This window comes from Gobio gobio, assembly GCF_949357685.1.
Source record: "Gobio gobio genome assembly, chromosome: 23".
Classification (NCBI taxonomy): Eukaryota; Metazoa; Chordata; class Actinopteri; order Cypriniformes; family Gobionidae; genus Gobio; species Gobio gobio.
This window is the reverse complement of record NC_137119.1, coordinates 37,324,645-37,339,644: the sequence shown is the minus strand read 5'-3', so window position 1 is coordinate 37,339,644 and position 15,000 is coordinate 37,324,645. Positions and strand designations below refer to the sequence as shown.

The 15,000-nt window shown below is 38.3% G+C and overlaps 1 protein-coding gene across 1 annotated transcript in view; it reads left to right on the top strand.

Annotated features, from left to right (window-relative positions):
- The window catches only part of spidr (scaffold protein involved in DNA repair), a 78,952-nt gene that overhangs the window by 4,403 nt on the left and 59,549 nt on the right, over positions 1-15,000 (top strand). Inside the window, exons 2-6 of the mRNA XM_079806205.1 lie at positions 751-906; positions 989-1,052; positions 1,542-1,730; positions 2,398-2,492; positions 13,610-13,896. Of these exons, the coding sequence (XP_079662331.1) occupies positions 13,668-13,896 (229 nt within the window). The 5' untranslated portion in view covers positions 751-906; positions 989-1,052; positions 1,542-1,730; positions 2,398-2,492; positions 13,610-13,667. The remainder of the gene's footprint in view (positions 1-750; positions 907-988; positions 1,053-1,541; positions 1,731-2,397; positions 2,493-13,609; positions 13,897-15,000) is intronic.

Sequence of the window (15,000 nt, the reverse complement as noted above, 5' to 3'; positions counted from 1 at the left end):
TTCAGTGAACACGAGCGAACTGTAATCTTAGATAATTTAATCCAGATATTTTAATCCAATCCGAAAATTCGTTTGAAGAACCAAATTAGCCAGAGATCAGTTATCACGGTTAAAAGATCTGGGATCTGTCAAATGATCTCAGATGTATTAAGCGAGGTACGAAGAACGGACCCCATGAATGGTTTTCAATTCACAGGTGTGCCTTGTCAAGAGTTCATTTGTGACATTGACATTTCTTGCATTCTTAATGTGCAATGTGTCTCGTGCAGAGGAAGGGTGGGTACAGAGTCAATAGCCCTATTAGTGCTACTACAACTACTGTACACATCCATGTTATGGCAAGAGTTAAGTAAAGAGAAAAGAAGGTCCAACATCACTTTAAGTAATGAAGGTCAGTCGATCTGAAAAATCTCAAGAACTTTGAATGTAACCCCAAGTCCAGTCGCCACAACCATCAAACGCTATGATGGAACTGGCTCTCACGAGGACCGTCCCAGGAAAGGACGACCAAGAGCTACCTCTGCTGCTTTAGAGGATACGTTTATTAGAATTACCAGCCTCAGAAACCACCGATTTTACAGCACCTCTCAGATTACAGCCCACATTAATGCTTCTCGGAGTGGCAGACATATTTCAACATCCAGTGTCCACTGTTCATAGGAGACTGTGTGAGTCAGGCCTTCATGGTCGAATATATATAACATGAACTAATTCATTCATCTATCCATGTTTGTGTGTATGTGGTTTCAGCGTAAGAGAAACCTGGACATGAGGTGTGTGTTAGTCCCAGACGATGTGAAGGACACTTTCAGAACGGCAGGAAAAGCCTCTGCCAGAACATCCACTCCTGCCACAAAGTGCTGGGAGAGATGTGGGGACAGTTTCCAGGACATATCTGTCATCGAGGTGTGTAGACGTATTGTAGACGTCACATAATGCTGTTGCTCTGCTACACGCATGCACTGAGCATCATGTGTTTGTGTTTCAGAAGCTGCAAACGTCAGAGAAGAAGAGCAGAAATGCACATAAAGTGGCTCTGATGTCTGTTACTGGTAACAACACAGATTGATCAATCTATAAAGTGTGAAATTAATAAGCATTTGGAGATTTATAATTAGATGAAAAGTGCAACAATATCATTAACTGGATATTCTGTTCCATATATTTACACTACTATTCAACACTTAGGGGTTGGTAAGATTTTTTTGTAAAACAAATTATGAAGTATTATTTTTAATTTAATATAGTGTTTTCTGTTTGAATATATTTTAAAATATAATTTATTCCTGTGATCAAAGCTGAATTTTCAGCATCATTACTCCAGTCTTCAATGTCCTTCAGAAATCATTCTAATATTAGGATTTACTGCTCAAGAAACATTTATGATTATTATCCTTGTTGAAAACAGTTTATTTTTTGTGGAAACCATGATCCATTTTGTTTCAGGGTTCTTTGATTAATAGAAAGTTCAAAAGAACAGCATTTATCTGAAATAGAAATCATTTGTAAACACTTTTGATCAATTTAATGCGTCTTTTAAGGGAACAGAGATGCTGGCACAGATGAGCCGGTGCACATTGCCTGGAGCTCCAGTGAAGAGGAAGAAGCAGACAATAATAGTCATCCTCCTCCTCGACTGACTGTCACACAGGCACCACATCGGCCCAAAGCACACAAACAACATCCTGTTGACTATTACAGGAGTCTGCGGATGTTCAGCACTGGTGTAGGTGAGAACAGAGTTGTTGTTTTTTGTTAGTTATGAATATGAATATTTCACAAGTTTAATTTGACAAACAGCTTCAGGATTCAACTGGCCCATGTATGTATATATTTCGTCATGAATGCATATTGTTGCTTTGCACAATTTAAAATTGAATTGTGAATTTTGCATGTCAACTAGGTTTAATTAGAATTATTGACTGGCTAACACAGATAAATTGACGTAATTTTCTAGGCGTTTATGGAATTCATGGCTGTCTTGGAGTTGCCTTGTATAATTTACGGCTATTATTGTAAATTTAATTTTTAAAGTGAAAAAAAAAAAATGAAATGCTTATGTTGAATTGTAAATATCAGATGAAATTCCAAAAAATACATAATGCAGAATTGAATAGAATTTAGCTTGGGGTTGTAGTGAAGAATTATAATTTTTTTATATTAAATTTCATATTACTCAACAAGTGTAGTGTGATTATTACTTGACAAGTGCTATCAGGTATGTGGAAGGATGTAAAAATGTTCTCATCCAATCAAAACCTTCCACTCTGGCTGCAGTTCTAACTGTATTCTAATATTCATATTCATAACTTCATTATGATTCATAACTGTAGTTTAATATGCACTGGCTTATGTAATCCAGATAACACATAATATTATCTGCTGCATTGCCCTCAGAGACAGATGACCTGCCCTCTATAGATTCAGACAGCGAGTTAGAGGAGGATGATTCAGCTTCAAAAGAGCACAGTGACTTTCTAAATCCTGTTCCGGTAAGTATGCTTTATAGTTTAACATTGGCAGAATAATTTGACATGTATTAAAGTAATGTCATGTTAACTTTACAAGAATGGGGGGAAGAAAGAAAAATATTAAAAGACAGAACATTTTGGAACAGGTGAGATATATACTGGACACAGAAGGGGGCGCTAGGATCCCTCAGACGAGACGTCTTAAGCGCTCACCAAGGTTCTCAATGTCCCTGCTCCTTTTAGGACTGACCTTTGGACCAAATATTTATTTGCAACCTTACTTGGTATTAGTTTATTAATATTTGGCATTTTGTGTCACTCAAGTCACCTGAATATAAGATCAAATGTGGCTCTACCTCATTATTTTCCACAACAACATGACACATGCAAATTAAGTATTAATAAGACATTAGTTTAGTATAATTAAATGTTTGTCTAACTTAGATCTGTTGTTTTGCCAGTGCACACAATGTGTCTATTTGATGTATTATGTGTAGTACATATTATCTAAAAGCCGTAGTGAAGTTGAAGTCTTTGCTGAGATGTCTGAGACATGTGAAATGAAATAAAGCAGAATAAAGTAACTATTTAGATGAGAAATATACCCATCATTAATAGTGCATTATGAACGGTGGCTTGAGAATGTAAATTAGATGAGGCAATGAAGGTAGGTTATAAAGTTAAAGGGTTGGTTCACCCAAAAATGAAAATTAGCCCATGATTTACTAACCCTCAAGCCAAATATATGACATTCTTCTTTCAGACGAACACAATCAGAGTTATATCAAAAATGTCCTGGCTCTTCCGAGCTTTATAATGGCAGTGAATTGTTGCTTCGTTTTTGAAGTCCATAAAAGTGCGTCTATCCATCATATAACTGCTCCACACGGCTCCGGGGGGTTAAAGGGGTACTTCAGTGCTGGGAAGATGAATGTGTATTTAAACTGGTTCATTTATGCAGTAGAAATGTGAAATTATTTTTGAATTTGGTGCCTTCAAGACTGAGAAAAGACAGAAAATGTATTTTTATCTCGTGGATGTAAGACAACAACTCCCAGAAAGCACTTGCTTCGCTGCTCAACGAGGCCACTCCCAAAGCCACGGCTACTGGTTATCACTGGCCCACCATGACACCGCCCCCACCGTTGTTTTGATTTTCAAAGTAATAAAATAATTAAGTTCAGTTAGAAAATAGACACTACAATTAAAAACTGAACATGTCTTTTCAATAACGTGTGAGTGAGCCGAACGAAAGTCACGTCACAGACGCAGCAGGAGTCAGATTTCATTCTTCACGAGAGCTGAGGTAAGCGCGGCAGTCATTCATGGCGCGTGTTATCAGAACGTGTATATGGAAACTTAACTTTCATAGGAATTCATTGAAAAGTTGAAACACTCACTTTGCTCCGCACTGCTCCGTTATGAATGCCCGAGCTGAGTGGCCGTGCGCATTTACATTCTGTGTGTGAGATCCCACCCCTATGTGCGGGTTGAAAACATGCGGAACTAGTTCCTTCTACTGTCTGTAGTCTATAGCCTCTGGCCATAATACGAATATACTATCGGGTTTCTACTGATACAAAGCTTAATGCTAATCGCTGAAGTCCTTTTAATAAAGGCCTTCTGAAGCGAAGTGATGCGTTTGTGTAAGGAAAATATCCATATTTAAAACTTTATAAAGTAGAATTTACGGGAAAAGTGTAGTGCCTCTCATAGTTAAAAATGCTTATGATAAGTCTGACGATATAGCACACCAGTTTCCCTGAGTAACGTAGACGTAGCATAAGCATTTTGAACTGCGAGAGGCGTTACACTTTTTCTGTTAGTTGAATACAGAAGACGGTCCGCCGGAAGCTAGAAATTTGACTTTATAAAGTTTTAAATATGGATATTTTCTTACACAAACGCATCGCTGCGCCTCAGAAGGCCTTTATTAACCCCCTGGAGCCGTGTGGAGCAGTTATATGATGGATAGATGCACTTTTATGGACTTCAAAAACTATACAACAATTCACTGCCATTATAAAGCTTGGATTAGCCAGGACATTTTTAATATAACTCTGATTTTGTTCGTCTGAAAGAAGAATGTCATATACACCTAGGATGACTTGAGGGTGAGTAAATCATGGGCTAATTTTCATTTTTGGGTGAACCATCCCTGCCATCCCATCCCCATCTCTGCCTAGCTTATATAATTGTTGTGAAGTGATTATGATTTGGGTTGAGAACAAAGCAGTTTCAGGTTCAGTCCTCAGTATATTCAAGAACTGGAGACAAACTGAGATCTCAGTCCTGCTCTCGTCAATGTGATCGTGAGCCTGAACCTTAAAAACGATAGTTCACCCAAACCTGTCATCTACTCCCACTCATGGGGCTATTGTGAAAAATGTCTTGTTTTGAAGAATGTTACAATTGCTTTTGTCCATAAGAATGTTAATGGGGTCCAAAACATCATTGGATCCCTTTGACTTTCATTGAATGGACAAAAACATTCTTATCCAAATTCTTTTGTGTTCAAATCATAAAGTTTCGGAATGACACAAGGGTGAGCGAATGATGACAGACTTTTCATTTTGAGATGAACCATTTCAAATATCCTGATTGATGTTTTATACCAGGAATGTTATTCCCAGCATATGTGTCATCAGCAATGACCTCATGAACTAGTCTATTTAACTTATGCTAGTGCTCTTTGACCATGATTATCATAATTCAGCATGATGCATCGTATTGTCATAATGGTACAATTCACTATTACTGGTATGAACTGCAATTTTGTTCAGACTGATCTGGCTAGATAGTTCCTCCTGCTTCCTGGAAGAGCAGGGGTAGCCAAGTTTGTCATGTTAAAGAGATGTTATGTAGCACTGCATAAACACGGCTCATAATTGACTAATTAATAGTTGGAATAGTTGGAAGACATCCCATCACACATTGCATAAACATTCAAAGGTTTCCTTGTAGTTTAGTCTGGTCATGTGGCATACATCCAAATAATAATTTGAGAACACTCAAGATATAGATACAGATATTTAGAGTTTCTTTGTCATCGGAAATGCTTGGGTCATCGCAACCCCCCCCCCCCCATAAAGACTCATTAAATTGAATCATTTAGCCATTATTTAGGTCAAGAAATCTTCAAAATCTTTTCTGTTTTGCTTCACCTTAAATTGGCGACCAAACCAAAAGTAAAACATTGAGTAATTAATAAAATCATTATGATATTATTAAATATATCTATTTTTTTAAAGAAATATCACATTTATAAATGAATCATTTAAATCTAAATAATGTTTTTATATATTAAAATAAATGAATAAAAATATTATATAACCAAAGTAAAACAGTAATATTGTATGTTATATTATACTGATTTAAAAAATATTGTTATTAATGCAACCTCAATGTTTTATTTGCAAAAGTAAACAGAAAATCCCTCAGTAAAACATTAAGGTTGTATTAATAACAATATTTTTAAAATCAGTATAATATTAAACATATTTATTTATTTAAAAATACGTTACATTTAAAAAATATTGTATGTTATATTATACTGATTTAAAAAATATTGTTATTAATGCAACCTCAATGTTTTATTTGCAAAAGTAAACAGAAAATCCCTCAGTAAAACATTAAGGTTGTATTAATAACAATATTTTTAAAATCAGTATAATATTAAACATATTTATTTATTTAAAAATACGTTACATTTAAAAAATAATGTAAATATTAATATTGTTTTAAAAAATAATATTATAAATAATTAAAACATTAATTAGTAAATAATTCATAGTACTGTCATTAATTAACTGTACAAAACACATTGTAGTTGGTTCAAATCATGTTTGTCTTTGTGAGGGAACCCGTATTTAATGTGTTTTTTTTTTTTTAAAGGTGCACTGTGTAAATTTTAGCTGCATCTAGTGGTGACTTTGCGAATTGCAACCGCCCACGGTTCACCTCCTCCCTTTTCGAAGCACATAGAGAAGCTACAGTGGCCGATGATTGGCCTGGGCCTGATTGGCTTCATTACTCTGTCTTCTCTCCACCAATCAGTGTGTGTGGTGGGGGTTCTGGCACAATATGGCTGCTGTCGTATCATCCAGGTGGATGCTGCACATTGGTGGTGGTTGAGGAGATTCCCCCCTTCTATATGTAAAGCGCTCTGTGTACCCAGAAAGGCTCTATATAAAGTAACTAATTATTATTATCGTCTGAGACCGCAGAGAGTAGCTAGCACTCTGTAGAGAAGTTTGTCCGTTTAGGGCCACTGTAGAAACATGGTGGTGCAAAATGGCAGCTTCACTGTAAGGGGACCCGCGGTAGCCTGACAAGCCAGATCCACATCAAGATGTTGGGTCTGGAAACTCACCATTGACAGGGCTCAATCCGAGGGGCGGGATAAACGGTTGTCTGTCAAATTCCCTCTGCATGCAATTGGATAGCGCCATGAGCGCCACAACCAACCAGAGCAAAGAAGAAGGTGAAGCCGAGCTAACGTTAGTTGATAGACTTTTGCCGTATCCGGTAGGCAAAAACTTCGAACACATCTTCTTTTCTTAAGAATGACTTCAGTGCCGTTCTTTGTTCTTTTCTCAAAGAAAAGCTTAACTCCAAGTCTTCTAGAGACGCGCCCAAAGCCGTTTCGAAAGGCCGCTGTTCGTCAGCTTTGTTTACGAATAGCACTCAGAACCTCCGCAACTCTTGCGTGACATGCCGTCATTATGTTAAGCCCGCCCACCGACTCTACACACGCTGTGATTGGCCTGACCAGAGTTTGGTTTTTCCAGCTCTCAGGCCTACCGAGAGTTGCGAGACTACACTCGCGGCAAAATAATTTTTCTGCCGCTAGGGTGCGTCTAGATTTCTAGGCTAGACCTGCGGTGTATGTAGATAGAAATGGCTCATTCTAAGGTAATAAAGTCATAACGGTTTATTATGTAAGGTCTTTATACACCACTGAAAACATAGTTATGTATATTATATTGCATTTCTGTCATTAGATCCATTAGATTAAATATAACACACTGCACCTTTAAATCATGTTTTCTATGTTTTTTGGGGGGATGAGGGCATGCTACTGAACCTGTCCATGATGACATCTGAATAATTTGTCTAGCGTCAACAAATGACAGGTGAATTTGTGCCAAAATACCACAGAGTTCGATTGAATGCCTTTGACGTCAACAACAGAAGATATGGGAATTTAACATTGTTTTTTTTTCTGCTGATCAGAACATGTTTTTTTCGATAAATAAAGCTGAGAAGCACTAATGTAAAACAGCTTTTAAACATAATTTTTTTAATTTTCCCAAGGTGTCACTAAGGGTTTGAATGAAGGATGCTGAAACATCTTTATCTGAAATGCATGTCAGCCTTGGACTCATCCAAATCACAGCTATGTTTAGCACTTACTCCCATGCCTCCTTTTAAAAGTGTCTTTTTAAATCAGCCCCGCTTCAAGATTGAAACCATTTGTTTAAAAAAAACAACAACGATTGTTTACTTGCCCGGCTTTCGCAGGAAAAATGTTTCGGGTCCATTTACAGGAATAGTGGAGGGAAAAAAAACAGACATGCGTCTAGACGTAATATGTTTATTGCTCATTAAACGTGTTGCTTAATTTCTCTATTAATTACACCTGTGTGTCTACCCATAATCAATTTCCTTATGTCATCCTGCAATTGTACTCAAACTTGGGCGTCCTTGGTAATGGCACACTTTTCCGTGGCCTGGCATCCCTCTCCGTTCAGTTCCGTGATCGTCCTGTTCCCGCTGGTTTGGGAACTGCCCCTATATGACGTTTCTGGAGTGATAGATTTGATAGAGCGAAAAGTTTGTGTACTCCTCCATTCATTTTGAGCCAGTGCAGGGTGAACACATTTTTGAGCCTGAGCCAGGAACATAGTGTACTGCGGAGAGAGAGAAAGACAGAGAGCGCGTGTAGTGCACCGTTCGCTGGCAGGCTGCCCTGCAGGGTCAAGTTGATTCAAATAAAAGAGTGTGTAGGCTGTTTGGCGGGCTGTAATGCCATTCGTGTCTCCACATGATAAGGAGGCAGCCGATTTTTTTTTTTTTTCCCATGAGAAAACCAGTTTGTGACAGTGCAGCCACACAAACATTCTCACACACACGCACATTCCCTTACATCCATCCTTTACGACCTGTCATAAGGTAAATGACTCAAATATCACACATCATCGGGTCTCATGAAGGCCTGGGTCATATCTTCAGGTCTATCTTTGGAATGTATCTTCTCCGTCTTTCATTGTCTATTGTTTGTTTAGGGGTGTGTGCGCTTTATCAGGGCTGGATGTCCCTCGTCACATCTCAGATTGCCTTGTAGATTGTCCCATAATGCATTTGGAATCAATTCTTTAATTTCCACAAAGAGCCGTAGAATTTGCTTTCTCTGACCGGATATCTGATCGTGACTGATCACTCACACCACTTCAGGAGATGTTCTGAGACGAAGATTTTAAACAAAACTGGACAAGTTTAAATGCATCTGCTTGCTGAAACAACATATGTAAACTTTACTCCTCCCAAAACGTAAAAAAAAAAAAAAACGTGTGAGAGCGTGTTATAGGCTTTATTGCCAGATATGACAGCGCTACTACGACACGCATCGCCAAAGATGAATAGCTGGTTGTCTCTTCAGCATGCTAACGTGCAAATTAAACTGAAAGTAATTCGCAGACGCTCAACTCAATCATCTTCATGAAAAGTATTGGGACTAGATGATCTTACCAGTCCTGATGCTGCTTTCTTCTAATCAGCTGATCTTGGATTTACCTGATGATGAATAAAATGCTCTTATCTGTTGTTTTTGTTGGCGATTGGATTTATATCCGTTTTGAAGAGACACATTTATGTGGCCAAGTGTAAATGGAACCGTTTTAATAAATCAGATAGCTATCTGATCAGTAAAACGCTTGAAAGATATATGTATGCTGTGGAATCTGGCACCAAGATGTTAGCCGCAGATCCTTTAAGTCCTGTAAGTTGCGCGGTGGGACCTCCATGGATCGGACTTGTTTGTTCAGCACATCCCACAGATGCTCGATTGGATTAAGATCTGGGGAATTTGGAGGCCAAGTGAACACCTCAAACTCGTTGCTGTGCTCCTCGAACTATTCCTGAACCATTTTTGCTTTGTGTCAGGCGCATTATCTGCTGAAAGAGCCACAGCCACCAGGGAATACCGTTTCTATGAAAGGGTGTACATGGTCTGCAACAGCTTAGGTAGGTGATACGTGTCAAAGTAACATCCGCATGGATGGCAGGACCCAATTTTTCCCAGCAGAACATTGCCCAAAGCATCACTGCCTCCGCCGGTTCACCACTGTTGCTTCTTTGGAGCACTTTTGACAGATACTGACCACTGCAGACCGGAAACACCCCACAAGAGCTGCAGTTTTGGAGATGCTCTGACCCAGTCGTCTAGACATCACAATTTGGCCCTTATCAAACTCGCTCAAATCCTTACGCTTGCACATTTTTCCTGCTTCTAACACATCAACTTTGAGGACAAAATGTTCACTTGCTGCCTAATATATCCCACCCACTAACAGGTGTTGTGATGAAGAGATAATCAGTGTTATTCACTTTATAATGTTATGCCTGATCAGTATGTGTGTGTGTGTATATATGTTTATATATATATATTTTATACACACATATACAGTTTGGAGTTCAGGAGATTCCTGAACTCCAAACTGAATGTCAGAATGGGAAAGAAAGGTGATTTAAGCAATTTTGAGCGTGGCATGGTTGTTGGAGCCAGACGGGCCGGTCTGAGTATTTCACAATCTGCTCAGTTACTGGGATTTTCACGCACAACCATTTCTAGGGTTTACAAAGAATGGTGTGAAAAGGGAAAAACATCCAGTATGCGGCAGTCCTGTGGGCGAAAATGCCTTGTTGATGCTAGAGGTCAGAGGAGAATGGGCCGACTGATTCAAGCTGATAGAAGAGTAACTTTGACTGAAATAACCACTCATTACAACCGAGGTATGCAGCAAAGCATTTGTGAAGCCACAACACGCACAACCTTGAGGCGGATGAGCTACAACAGCAGAAGACCCCACCGGGTACCACTCGTCTCCACTACAAATAGGAAAAAGAGGCTACAATTTGTACGAGCTCACCAAAATTGGACCGTTGAAGACTGGAAAAATGTTGCCTGGTCTGATGAGTCTCGATTTGTGTTGAGACATTCAGATGGTAGAGTCAGAATTTGGCGTAAACAGAATGAGAACATGGATCCATCATGCCTTGTTACCACTGTGCAGGCTGGTGGTGGTGGTGTAATGGTGTGGGGGATGTTTTCTTGGCACACTTTAGGCCCCTTAGTGCCAATTGGGCATCGTTTACCTGAGCATTGTTTCTTACCATGTCCATCCCTTTATGACCACCATGTACTCATCCTCTGATGGCTACTTCCAGCAGGATAATGCACCATGTCACAAAGCTCGAATCATTTCAAATTGGTTTCTTGAACATGACAATGAGTTCACTGTACTAAAATGGCCCCCACAGTCACCAGATCTCAACCCAATAGAGCATCTTTGGGATGTGGTGGAACGGGAGCTTCGTGCCCTGGATGTGCATCCCACAAATCTCCATCAACTGCAAGATGCTATCCTATCAATATGGGCCAACATTTCTAAAGAATGCTTTCAGCACCTTGTTGAATCAATGCCACGTAGAATTAAGGCAGTTCTGAAGGCGAAAGGGGGTCAAACACAGTATTAGTATGGTGTTCCTAATAATCCTTAAGGTGAGTGTGTGTGTATATAATATAATATATATATATATATATATATAAGTATGAGCAATAATAACAGCGATTCTTGCCTTAGCAAACGGCAATACTCAAAAAGCCAATGATTTTAGATTTAGTAACTAAAAGGCAAGAGTTGTATGTGGGAAGACTGGGTAGGAGTTGCGTGTGGATTCAGAGTTCAGTGGCAGTACTTAAGAAGAGTGATTCAAAGCCTTTTCTAGAGGTCAAAGGTTGAAATGAATGCAGTGCTGGATAGGCAGACGCTCGGGGGCCCCTTGGGAATTACGATATGTGCAGAAGGATAGATTTAATGGGAGATCACTTGAGTTCTTGTTTTCTCACCTTTGCCCTTCTCATTATTTTCTTCTCTAGCATCCATGTGAAATGTGAATTTGAATGATGATCGTGTTGTACAAGGTACTGGTTCAAAGATATTCAGGTTGTTGGTTTGTTTTGTTGGCATTCAGCCATTTGTAATGACTCGTTCATTTTTAAGGCTCAGCTTGACATGTTTTTTTTGCCAGTAAGATAATAACACAGGCTGCCATAATTTTTGTAACACCTGTTTTGTCCGTAATTTCACTTTGAGACCATGGCGGCAGCCTGTCAGGAGGCGTCATTCAGGTACCATCATTTGTGTAATTGTAAACCAAGCATTTTGCAAGAGCTTGTTGTGTGTTTTAGCTTGAGAACAGCGTACCTGTTAGATTAATTGTCACATTTATTGACCTCAGGACAATTTGTATTCCTTATAAGTCTTTGTGCTGGAAACCTTTAATCACAGAACTCGCTGAAACCAGTTTCTCTGTGGGTTTATTACTGTGACTTTGAAATTTGACTTTGCACTTTTAATGTTCATTTTATAGTCAAACTTTGAGACATTAAAGGGATAGTTCACCCCAAAATTAATTTTTACTCTCATTTTGTTCCAAACCTGTATGAATTTCTTTCTTCAGCTTAACACAATAGATTATATTTCGCAGAATTTTAGTAACCAAACCGTTTCTGGTCCCCATTGACTTTCATAGTATTTTTTTTCTCCATACAATGGAAACAATAGGGTCTATCAATTTTTGGTTAACCATATTCTTCAAAATATCTTTGTGTTCAGCAGAAGAAAGAAACTCATACAGGGTTGGAACAACATGAGGGTGAGTAAATGATGACAGAATTTTTATTGTGAACTATATCCCTTTATGAAAGATCCGTATGAGGCAGACGTTGAACTAGACTAGAGGTCACAGGTCTTCCAGTACTATTCAACCTTGAGCTATGATGCTCAAGTGGATGGTGCAGGTTTGAATCCGACATGTAACATATCCCAATTATTTATCATGTATCACATTTTGCCTCTCTCCCCCCAAATAATTTATATTTTATATGCTCTTCTGAAAAAAAACATTAATAAAATGGAAAAATTATTAAAGGTGCACTATGTAACTTTTCCGTCCACTAGAGGTCGACCTGTTCAAAACAAAGGCGTAGTTTGATGATGCCAAGTTTGAGCGCAGAATCTTGGGACATGTGGTCTTCACCTCACAGCCGGTGGAAAAGAATCGGGATAGGATTCGGGCAGAAATCATGTTCATGGATGTGATTATTAACGTTACTGTAGTATGAAGCAGAGCAGGAGCGAGTGTTGTGGGGCTGAGCAAGGCCACAGGAGCGATTGTTAATAAGATGAACGCAACACACGCCTCGTGAGCAGCGGGACTTTTATTATGACACAGTCGTAATGACTTGAGTATGAGGTAACGCAGCTCTGTTTATCATATTAGATACATCTGAGTGTGTTGAAAATGAACGTTCGTTCGCCGGCTGCTATGACACTTGTTCACACTGCAGTGAGAGTAAAGCGTTTCTGCAGAATAAAACTGGAAACCGAGAGTAACGCAGATATGACGCCATCGACAGGCGACTCCCTCACACATCCCGGTTCCTTGGTTAAAATAGCAATTTTCTCACGATTTACAAATAGTTGAAAACATTTTTTATATTGTAAGTACTCCACTGAACAAAATATAGAACACTGGCCTAGTGGTTTTTGGATATTTGACTAAAAATGTTTTACATTGTGCACCTTTAAAATGTGTGATGATCCACATTAGTAAGTTGCTTTAGATTTTTGTGTTACTGTTTATATACTATATTATAGTATTTATATGTATTTAAAAAAAAATTTCATTTTAATTTCGTTTAAATTTTAGTGCTTTTACATGCTTTTGTCATATGAATTATTTAGTTTTTTTAATATGTCTATTTAGCTTTTAATTTATTTTTACTTCAACAATAACAACACTGCTGTGGATAAGCATCTGTCAAAGGACTAAAACTACCCTCTCCTTTTTAGTCACCAGCTTACAGAGTACCAGACCACCAGATTTCAGACTACTCATCTTACGACGATAATGATGAAGATCCTGAAGAAAGCAAAGCAGGCTCTTCCCTTCTGGACGCAGCCGAAACCAGCAAGCAGTCGGTCAGCGAGTGGGTTCGATCCGCTCAGGCGATTCTTCACACACCTAAGAAACAATCCGCCAAGAGCGCCAAGACCCCAGAGGACTCGAGTAAGAAGAGGAGGAGATTTGAAAGGTATGATGTATGGTACTCTGATAATCTTTGTTTCAGTGCAACCCTGTGCAAGATGAACTTAAATTATGAGTTCAGCGACTGGCTTTATGATTAGGATTTATCGTCTTAACCGACAGTAATCCTTCACACTGTTATTCATTCTTACTGGGTTTTTTTCCCCATGTTGACGTCAAGTTCACAACCCGAAATTTCATATCAGTGTAAACACACCGAATACAAAAGAGTTCAAAGTCTAGCAGAAGCAGTTTATTAATGCGTCCACACCCTTACCGTAAAAACCTGGTCAGTTTGGTTTTTCATTGGCTATCGAGGAGCGGTTTCTTTGCACATTTGTATCACCATATTTAATTTACCAGAACACTTCCTCCTACGCACATAAGACACAGCTCTTTTCTCCTTTTTTCTTATATTACTCAGCAGTTGCTTTTAAGTGGCCATCAAAGATTGAGTACTGATGACATTTTTGTTCCATAAATGAGTCGTTTGTTAGATTTTGTGAATGGGAGAGGAAGGACGTGTAGAGATTGTCCCCTCATGGGGGAGCTGTGTCTCTTTTTGGCTCTTGTTAGTCCATATATCCTTCTGCTGACCCTCAGTCCCTTCTGCAGGCAAGCACAGGATAAGTTGCCCCCTGTCTGTGTGTCTGTTAATGTGGCTTTTTAAGTTTTTTCACGTTTACATATGACTACACACATAAAGATGATACATACAGATAAGCTACCACCCACTGTAAAAATTAACACATCATAAACACAAATAACAGTTAAGTGCAAGCAGCATATCCTTTAGCTAACAAGACTATAACAAATTTAGCAAATAAAGTTTTATGAACGACAAAACGTTTGCTAAATATGGAGCAAATTTCGGTGCAGTATGTGTATATAGATTTAAGTATATATATATATATATATATATATATATATATATATATATATATATATATATATATATATATATATAATTATATTAATTATATTATATATATATATAAATATATTTGATTGGTTTCTTTATAATTAATTCTCTGATATGTTTTGGTTAAGATTGATTATCTATATGGAATTAATGACATTGGTTCTAATGACTCATGCTACGTGATTGATTCTAGTTGATTCATTCAGATTTATTCTCTATGATTAATTCTATAGG